This window comes from Dipteris shenzhenensis, chromosome 17, assembly GCF_047967505.1.
Source record: "Dipteris shenzhenensis isolate YYH24624 ecotype China chromosome 17, Dip_SZ_1.0, whole genome shotgun sequence".
NCBI classification, from domain to species: domain Eukaryota; kingdom Viridiplantae; phylum Streptophyta; class Polypodiopsida; order Gleicheniales; family Dipteridaceae; genus Dipteris; species Dipteris shenzhenensis.
Window position 1 is genome coordinate 50,443,079 of NC_141612.1, and position 10,239 is coordinate 50,453,317.

Below are 10,239 nucleotides of genomic sequence, written 5' to 3' on the forward strand. Positions count from 1 at the left end.
GAGCCAGTCTACACTGAACCTACCAAGGGGCGTGGAGGTAGTAAGAGGACCAAAAATACAAATGAAGTTCCAAATATTTATGGGACGTAAGGGAAAGATTCCTTGATTTCATCTGTACAAATTTATCTGAACGGGAGAGATTTTGCAAGTCAACATGGAGAAAGTGTACCTAACATACTTCTCCACCACATACGTTGCTAGGCAAAGCCATTGAGTGGTATGACCAATAACTTGATGAGCGGTTTACCACATGGGATGAGTTGGAAGTTGCATTCTTAAAAATGTTACATCATGAAATCAACAAGAAATATTTATTGCTATAGCATAATTGAGTCAAACAGAAAGGCCTCGAAAAAAGAAAAAAAAATGAGTAAGAAAATAATCGAAGATAGTAAGGACATGAAGATACCAATGGGAAAGAGCACAATCCAAAATAATTACAAGCATGAATGCCTACAGGTGAAAGAGTCCTATGCCTCAAGCATTGAGGAAAAGCTACTCGCCCTCATGATTAATGCAATGTAGGTAGACTAATAGAAGGTCAGGAGATCCACATGGTGTTTCCAAAATGCTTCACCAAAGACAAAGAGAAGTCCAAGAACAACCATCAAATTGAATTGGCCGAGACAGTGGTAGTAGCAAATGAATAATTGAAGGTTAGGCAATCAAAGAAATCAATGTGGGATCCCGCAAAGCACCGAAGTTGATCCATATCAATGAAGAACTTCTCGGGAGATTCCTCAAGGAAATCGATTTACAAGATGAAGCCAAAATGGTGTTATATTCATTGTGAGAGAGGTAACTATCTTTTATAGAGTGTGTGGGAGGTTGGCCTAAATCATGGACACCTCTCCTACATAAAAGGATATCACTCCTATATCATAGGTACCTCTTGAAGAGGGGGCCTTGCATTACATCATCACCTGTGTCATGGTCCAAACACCTCATAGCACTAAGTGTGGTTCACACACACACACACGCGCGCGCGCGTGCACGCACGCGCGCCAAGTGTTGATTTTCATTGTGACTCCGATAACAAGGGAGGGGTGTTTATGACACCTGCCTTCCCAACTAAAGTTAAAACTAGTTCTCTCTCTCTCTCTCTCTCTCTCTCTCTCTCTCTCTCTCTCTCTCTCACACACACACACACACACACACACACACACACATGTATGCACACACGCATGCACACGCGCACAGACACACACACACATGTGACTGGTACTAGATGCACACATACACCTTTGAGCAAGCCCTTAATTATAAATATCCCAACATAACCCCCCCTTAAGGGTTTGCCTCATGCTATGTCAAGGATACATCTAGTCACATAGTTTCACATGTCATCTCATGGTGCTCAAGTATAAATCTATGGCTAGGATCTCATGCTAGCAAGGGTGCCCAAGAGTCAAGGTTTACAAAAATGGGATAGATCCCCCTCAAATGGTTATCTTCCTTACATGTACAATGATTAATCTTAGGCCTTTGTGTGGACCTAGTTTTTGATGACTATAAGGACTAAACATTCCTTTTGGAGTACTACTCTAGCCAGAGAACGTCAAAATTAACTACATGACCAATTGATGACAAAAGTTTGGGCTTTAGAAGGTCCAATATTTATCTTCCTCTACCACAAAATTTGTTACTTCATTTGTTGATGGAGTTCTTTTGTCAACCATATTTGCCTTGACTTTCTTCTTCTCATTGCAAAACTTCTCAGAGTGATTGTTTTTGCCACAATAAGTGCAAGGATTGATCCTATAGCAATCTTTGTCAAGATGATTGGTCTTTCCACGATGCTTGCATGCTTTGTACTTGCCCTTTGATGAGAACTTACTGTCACTGCTTGAGTTTGATCTTCTACCTTCCTTGAATTCTTCTCTCTCTTCTTTTCTTTTGCTTTCACATATGAAGCATTGGAAGAGCAACAAGAGCTAGGCATTTTAATAAGCATACTAACTCAAAGTGTACCGTCAGTAAATCATCTTTAGCACTCTTTTAAGCTTGCATCAAGCATCCAATCACCAAAACTGTCCAAAAATATAGTATAAAAACAAAGAAACATGGAGACCTCAATTCAAACACTTTGAAGAAGATTTGAAAGGGATTTCATCATGCATTGAAAGATCTTCTACCAACTAATGTCCACCTAGGAGGATTGACAAAAATTTGCACGAAGTTGCCTGTGAGAGTTGCGCTTATCCCGACCGGTCTTTTGCAGAATTCTCCTTGCTTAGTGGACCACTTTTGCTCAGATTCAGGCACAAGGTAGGTCTTGATGTCGCCCAATAGTAGCTAGGAGCATTGCCTGAAATTTGGTCCCATAAATATTTGGAACTTCATTTGTAATTTTGGTCTTCTTAGCTGCCTCCACGCCCCTTGGTGGGCTCAGTGGCAGATTGGCTCCAAACATGTCCATTGCCGCTTGTACCACACGATTTGGTCTTTGTTCTCTTGATGGTTGTGAGAATTTGCTTCCTTTTTGTTACCAAAACTCACCCAGGTTCATTAGAGGTCGGGTTCTTCGACTCTTGTCATTGATCCCTCCTTCCTTTCTGTCTTCAACATTGGTTGTGGCAAATTCCCTTGGTCGAGTTCTTCGTATTCGATGATCATCTAGAATTCTCTTGCGTGAGTCTAGTGATCCACTCTTATATCTGTTTTTGGTATCTTAGTTGAAGTTTTGTTCTTGCATCTATCATTTTTGAGGTTCCAATGTCGATTCACTTGCACTCCACCAGTTCTCTATTGCAAATCACTTTGCACACCCTAACAAGATCATGAAATATTAATGACAAATCATGGTACTATGTATTGGCAGGTTGATGGGATAGTTTTTGGAGCCCTATGAATCACTGTAAATATCACATGTAGAAGCAGTAGTCTTGTAGGCATAAATGTAGGCTAGGGTGGCTAGCTACATGTAGTCCTTGGTCTACTTGGAGACAAAAGCTAAGAAAGCAAGGGCTGCATGGGTGCATTTTAGCTAAAAATAGATCTGAGGCCGTTTTTTGCATGTAGAGCTAATTTAGAAGTCATAGCATCCAAAAGCTGTGAAGGTTGTATTTTAGACGGATGAGGGTCCAAAGGGCTGTTTTGTATGAGATCCTAGACAAGAGAGCCGTGGGAGCTACCTTATACATGCAGTCTTCATGGATAGGGGAGCAGTGCAAAGACCATAACGGAAGCTACACAGAATTTTGACATGCTCTCTGAAGGAAATTTTTAGAGCAGATTGTGAGCTACAATTTTGGTTTTTATTTTGCATAAGCCCAACTTTTTCATAAAAATTTATTGATTCTACAAGGATTGGCAGGTGGTTGAGAGATATTGCACCAGTTTCTGGCTCTCGTTCCAAGTGTTGCTATGGGCCCCTGTACATGCATGCAAGAGGAGAGTTTGAATTGTGTTGTGGTGTAAAGTTTCTTCTTCTTGCACTGAGTTTGGTGTTCAGATTTCAATTTTTTTGGAAGGAGCATTTTGATTTTGGTGTTGAGATTTTGGTTCTGGAGGAATTCGATGAATGAGTTAAATGGGGCTAAGCTTTCCACAAAGATTGAGGTCCTCATCAGATAAGAATGAAGGAGGAAGTTGAGCCCAGAACTGCTTTTAGGACTGAAAGGTATCTCTATCAATTCAAGGTAATGGCCTTTGGCCTTACCAATGCTCTTGCAACGTTCCAAGCCCTAATGAACAAGATCCTACAGCCTTTTCTCTACAAATCTGTTCTGGTATTTTTTGATGATATATTAATCTACAGCAAGTCCAAGGAAGAGCATTTACTGCATGTAAGGCAGGCTTTGGAACACCAATTATTTGCCAAGGCCAACAAGTTTACCTTCATGGCAAATAAATTTCAGTATCTGGGCCATTTGGTAAGCATCCAGGGAATAAGGCCAAAATCCAAAAAAGTAAAGTCTGTAAAGAATTGGCGCACACCCACTAATACTACACAACTAAGGGGATTCCTTGGACAAGCATCCTTTTACAAGAGGTACATTTAACATTTTGCAGAAATTGTTGCACCTCCTACTCACCAGCTTAAAAAAGAGACCTTCTTTTGGGCAACCCTTGTAGAGAATAAGCTTCCAGGGCCCTACCATCAGTGCCCATTCTTGTATGCCTTGATTTTTCCTAGCCCTTCACTATTGAGGCTAATGGTAGTGGACATGGCATTCGGGCTGTTCTTAAGCAGAGCCATGGGTTCATAGCTATGAAAGCCATAAGCTGGATGATAAAGAGTCAAAGTATCACATTTATAACCAAGAGATGCTTGTTATCCTACATGCAATCAAGAGATGGCATCACTACATTTATGGCAGCCATTTTAAGGTCAAAACTGATAACAAAACTCTCAGATTCTTTCTTTCTCAGACCGAGCTATCTCCTAAGAAAGAAGGCAGTTATCCACTGAAAAAAACTATGATTTTGATACTGAATATAAGTGGACAAACTCACTTTCCAGAATGTGGGTCTATACTTTATCCTCAATTTCTAAGATTTACAAGACTGGATCCATGGGATTCAAGAGTAGTACCTCTCAATTCTAAAGCTGTTGCTATATTCCAAGCTTTGCAAGACCTTGACTGCCAAGAGTACCCCAACTTCAATTTACACAATGGTTTATTGGGGTGTAATGAAAAAATATTTCTTACTAAAAATTCCACATATAAGCTGCTAATGCTGCAAGAGTTTCATTCATCTCCTATGGCTAGCCATATTGGGCTATTCAAGACTTATGAAAAAGTCTAGCAAAGTAATTATTGGAAGGAGCTTTGAAGGGATGTCTACATATATATACAAGAATGTAAGCCATGTCAACAAAACAGGGACCTGAAACTAGGTCGTGCTGGTCTTCTCCAACCATTGCTCATCCCTTAAGGGAAGCGGACACATATCTTTATTGATTTTATTTTAGGTCTGCCAGCAACTTCCCGAGGATGGAACAGCATATTTGTGGTGGTTGACGGGCAGACCAAGGCTGCCCATTTTATTTCCACAAAGACTCAATATGCAGCCTCTATTGTTGCTCAACAATTCATGGAAAATGTATTCAAGCTGCATGGCTTACCTTCAAAAATTGTGAGTGACCGTGATGCTATGTTTATGGGCCAATTTTGGTAAGACTTTTTCAGATCTATGGGCTCCTATTACAACAGATCAACCTCAGATTGATGGGCAGATTGAGAGAGTTAATGAATTCTATTGATATGAGTTCTTTTAAGGCCATGTATGGTTGAAAAGCCCATTTACCACCCACTAATATTGACAAGGCACTTCCCAACCAGCAAACTAAGGATGATCTAGCCAACATAACTGCCCTGTTGCAGCAGTGCAAGGACACCATGATGAGAGCTAAAGCCAACATGGAGGAGTAGTAGAAGGATCTCCATTTTGAGAAGGGCGATTACGTATTTCTAAGGCTCCACAAATCAAGGTATGCATCTCTGAAGGGGTATACTAATGTCAAGCTTGCCCATACGTATTAAGGAACCTACAAAGTGATGAAGAAAGTTGGTGAATTGGCCTTTCAGTTGGAGCTTCCGCCTACCACCAAAATTCATAATGTTTTCCATATTTCACTACTCAAGACATACCTGGATCCTATGGAGCAAGTTTTAGAGAGAAATCACCTCCTATGGATAAGGCTGGACAATGGATCTTGAGAAGATCTCATTGGAGTCAGGGATCATATGCTCAGAAACAAGTCATATGTGGAGTGTTACATCAAATGGAGAGTGCTCCCTAATGATGAATCTTCATGGAAGCCAGCATCTAGTATGGAGCAGTACCCCTGCTCCTCAGTTGGTTTTGGTACTCCTGTTGCTACATGAAGCTGATTTAATTCCACTACTCTTCCACAGAGCTATTGAAAAATCCGAGGACTTTTTTTATTGGGAGGGGTGGACTGTAACAAAGGAGATGGGTTAGTAGCCTTTTTAGTACCTTAGTACTTTGTACCTAGGCTGCTAGCATGTTGCCACGAGGCAGTCTAGCAGAGTTATCGTATAAGCAATGTTGTATAACAGCCTGCCCTAATTTCTATAAAAGGCATGGCTACTCAGTTGTACTCAGCTTATGATTTACACATTGTTATAATGCCAAAATGGAATAAGACAGCCAAATCATATCCTATTCCTAAGTGAATGGATCTAGCCTATTTTCTGTTCAAAGCTATTCACATTGTTCTAAACAATGATTAGGCTAGCCTAGGGGCATCCAATTAGGCTAAACCAGTTGGGAATAGCTTTAGTTAGAAGCAGTCCTGTTGCAACTCATGATCATAAATCATAACATGATTTGCCTTCATCATCCTCTACGAGCACGTCCCCTATCTTTCCATCACTCTAGCGGGAAAAGAGGGATGTGGGCCACTGCGCATTAGCACCACCAAATAGTTCCCACAAATTGGTACCCCTAGATTGAATTTGGGGGCAATTAATTAATTTGTTTGTGGGGGGAGGGCGGAGTGGGATATAGGGGGGAGGGCTTAAATTAAATAAAGGGGGAAGGGGGAGGGCAATCTCACACGTGGGGAGGGGAGAGGTTGATTTAGATAAGGGAGGGGCATTAAAGAGGGAGGGGCACGTGTGATTGGGGAGGGAGGGACCACTTATGAGGGCATAGGGGAGGGAGGCTTTATGGTACTATTATAAGGAAATGGCCATATTCTATTACTTTGTAGCTTGATGGTAGGGCTTACGCTTTGAAAAAGGAAGGCTTTGGGTTCGAATCTTTTCTTGAACGTTTGGGGAAGCCCCCTTGCACATAGTCTATGCATAAATAAATTAAGCCATAGAGAAACATAGCTTAGTTAAAGCGTAAATAAATTAATCCATAGATAAACATAGGTTAATGCCTCCACTCACCAAAATTGGTAGGAGAGAGTGAATACGAGAGGTCCCTATAGTTCCCACAAATATACATCCCTTCCTTGAAGATGTGAAAGTAGTTTGCATCTCTGATAGTTTGCTGCTGCATCTTTGACATAGGTGTAATAGCTGTGTGCCAGTTATCACAAACTTGAAGCACTTTATAACACATGTGGGTGTCTCCTTTGGTGTATTGATTAAGGTACACTGCATCTCAGTGTGCACACATAACCCAGCCTTCATTAAATTATTATATATGTCCCATGTGAATCTAGAACATATCCATACTACCTGATTTCAAGAAACAGATCTTCTAGCTCTGCATATATCCCTTTGCCTTGTGCATGTCTCATATCCCCAAATGTGTGCACAATTCCACCAACCTCTGTCCAATTCGATCCTGGCTTCTTCCATGCTTGTTCTCTCACTCTCATTGCTTCTACCTTGTTCTTATCCTCCTGCATGTGAGCATCAGCATAGATGTTAGACATTAAGACATAAGCTACAGCATCTTTTACATCCAATCGCACTGCATGTTCAAACGCCCATCTTCCGAGCTCCACATTACCCCATTTTTGACAAGCACCCAGCATAGTATGCCACACCACAAGGTTAGGTTGAAATGGCATCTTCTCCACCATCGCTACCACATCATCTAATCGTCCTGCACGGCCAAGGAGGTCAACCATGCAGGTGAGATGATCAATACTTGGGGTGATATCATAGTCTTTGCTCATGGCCTCAAAGTACTTCTGGCCCTTATCCACAAGACCCACACGACTGCAGACTGTAAGAACACTGAGAAATGTGACCCCATTTGGCTGGATTCCTTCTTCTGTCATCCTCTCAAGCATATGGAAAATCATTTCACTTTCTCCTAGCTGGGCATATCCTGCAATAAGTGCAGTCCATGAAACTACATCTCGAACTGGAAGCTTGTCAAACACTTCCTGTGCTTCTGCAAGTGCACCACATTTGGCATACATGTCAACCAACGTGCTACCAACAAAAGGATCTCTTTCCAATCCCTTGCTGGCAATGTCAGCGTGGATTTCTCGACCCTTGTCTGTAGCTCCTATGCTCCCACAGGCTTTCAAGCTGCAAAAAAATGTCACTGGATTTGGAGAGACACCCTCCGTTTCCATTTGTTCGAAACAGTTCAGCGCTTCTTCACCAAGCGCAAGTTCAGCATATCCTGCAACCAGTGCAGTCCATGAGACTACATCTCGAGAGGGAAGCTTGTCGAAGACTTCCTGTGCCTTTGCAAGCAAGCCACATTTGGCATACATATCTACCAAAGCACTGCCAATAAAGGGATCTCTTTCCAATCGCTTTCTGGCAATTTCAGCATGTATTTCTTGGCCCTTGTTTAAAGCTTGTAGACTCCCACAGGCTTTCAAGCTTGAAAAAATTGCACCAGCATTGGGAGAGACACCCTCTAGTTGCATCTGTTTGAAACAGTTCAATGCTTCCTCACCAAAACTGTGTTCAGCATATCCTGCAATTAGTATGCTCCACGAGACTACATCTCGTGCTGGCAGCTTGTCAAACACTTCCCGTGCTTTCGCAAGCAAGCCAGATTTGGCATACATATCAACCACAGCACTGCCAACAACAGGATCTCTTTCCAGCCCCTTTTTGGCAATGGCGGCGTGTATTGCTCGGCCCTTGTCTATGGCTCCTACGCTGCCACAAGCTTTCAGGCTGCACATAAATGTAACTGCATTTGGAGACACACCCACCAGTTGCATATGTTCGAAACAGTTCAGTGCTTCCTCAACAAGACCATGTTCAGCATATCCTGCAATTAGGGCAGTCCACGAGACCACATCTTGAACTGGAAGCTTGTCAAGCACTTCCCGCGCTTTTGTAAAGAAGCCACATTTGGAATACATATTAACCAAGGCATTGCCAACAAAAGGATCTCCTTCCAACTGCTTTCCAGCAATTTCAGCATGTATGCCTTGGCCCCTATCTGCATCTTTCAGAAAAGCACAAGCCTTCAGTAGTGCTACAAACGTATACTTGGTAGGATGCACGTGATCCTCTTGCATTTGCTGGTACAAATTGAAGGCATGCTTTGTCTCCCCTCCTTTAATATAGCCCATGATAAGAGTAGTCCAAGAATGCTCGCTCCTATCAATCAACCTGTCAAAAAGCTGTTGAGCATAGCTCATACTCCCAGATTCTACAAACATTTGGACAAGGTAGTTCCCAAGGGATCTATGAGTTTCCAGCCCACGTTTGCACATGTAGGCATGCAAGCGCTTGGCATACACTAGATTTTTCCTTTTTCTGCACTCCTGCAAGATGCATCTAAAGTTCTCTACTGCAGGCGGCTGCGGCATCCGTTCCAAAGACGTAAGCACCTCCTCTAAGCTTGGCATTTCCAAGCCCCTGTGCTTCACCTGCCTTTGCAGTTGCTGACCCATTTCCCTGGTTCCACGGTCGCACATGACTTTAACCCAACGACCGCTATACGCGCCATTTATCCATGAGTGATATCTGGAGCCCTTGGATCTCTCAAGTGTCTGTTACAACTCAACAGACTCGTCAGACTAGCCAATATGACCAAATATTCCTACAGCTTTACCTACGCGAACATTTCGAATACTTACTTTGCTCTTTCGAATGTTCCACGGATCTGTGATAGTAAACTTTTTAAAGGTCTATCCTACAGTACCTGAACGCGAACGTTTTGAGGAACTTCGAGTAGGGCCAGCCGAAAGATCCTGCACCGCCAGTATCGCGTCCTGGCGGACTGTCACTCCACTGCCTCCATCCTCCAGCACCATCTCGGCACCAGCGAGACATGCTTGGCCTGATGCTGGGGTACTCCATGGCTATTCTTATTAGCCCTCTTGTGACACTTGCTTAATAAATCAAGGTGGGGGAAGGTTTTTGTAGTTGTGAGTGGTAGTGCGAGTTTTGTGCAGGCAATAGAGGCACTGCTCTTCAGACACTTTTGAAAAAAAGGTGGTGGCACCACAATGGCCCTGCCTGGATGATTTTTTTGGTTTCAATGTTTTTCAGGTAGGACAACTAAGATGTGGTTGTGGGTTGTTGATTTTTTATTAAAAGATGTGTTTTTTGGCATTATAGTACTTGTTGTCATTATAATTTGGGAAATAGTATGTGGTTGCATTTAGGTCTGTTTCTTTGGAATTGTAGAGGGATTTTGTTGTACGATGTTTGGTTCTAATGGAATGGTTTATAGCATGTTGTAAACGTTTTCCAAAGCTTGTGCCGCCGTGTTGTTTTGTCGAATGTTGCTGTCAGCTTTGTTTTTTTTATTATGTGGAATTGAAAATGATGTAGATGGAATGTTTGTTAGTATGGCTTATCGGGTAGGGATTTGGATTTTTTA

General features: G+C 42.2%; 1 protein-coding gene across 1 annotated transcript; it reads right to left on the minus strand.

Moving 5' to 3' along the window:
* Positions 1-6,831: 6,831 nt before the first annotated feature.
* LOC147892249 (pentatricopeptide repeat-containing protein At4g39530-like) lies at positions 6,832-9,786 on the minus strand. Its single transcript, XM_087388978.1, has 2 exons — positions 9,556-9,786; positions 6,832-9,403 (listed from the first exon to the last, which is right to left on the minus strand). Exon 2 carries the CDS (start codon positions 9,326-9,328, stop codon positions 7,160-7,162), a length of 2,169 nt encoding a protein of 722 aa, XP_087245104.1. The 5' UTR covers positions 9,329-9,403; positions 9,556-9,786; the 3' UTR covers positions 6,832-7,159.
* Between the last annotated feature and the right edge of the window lie 453 nt (positions 9,787-10,239).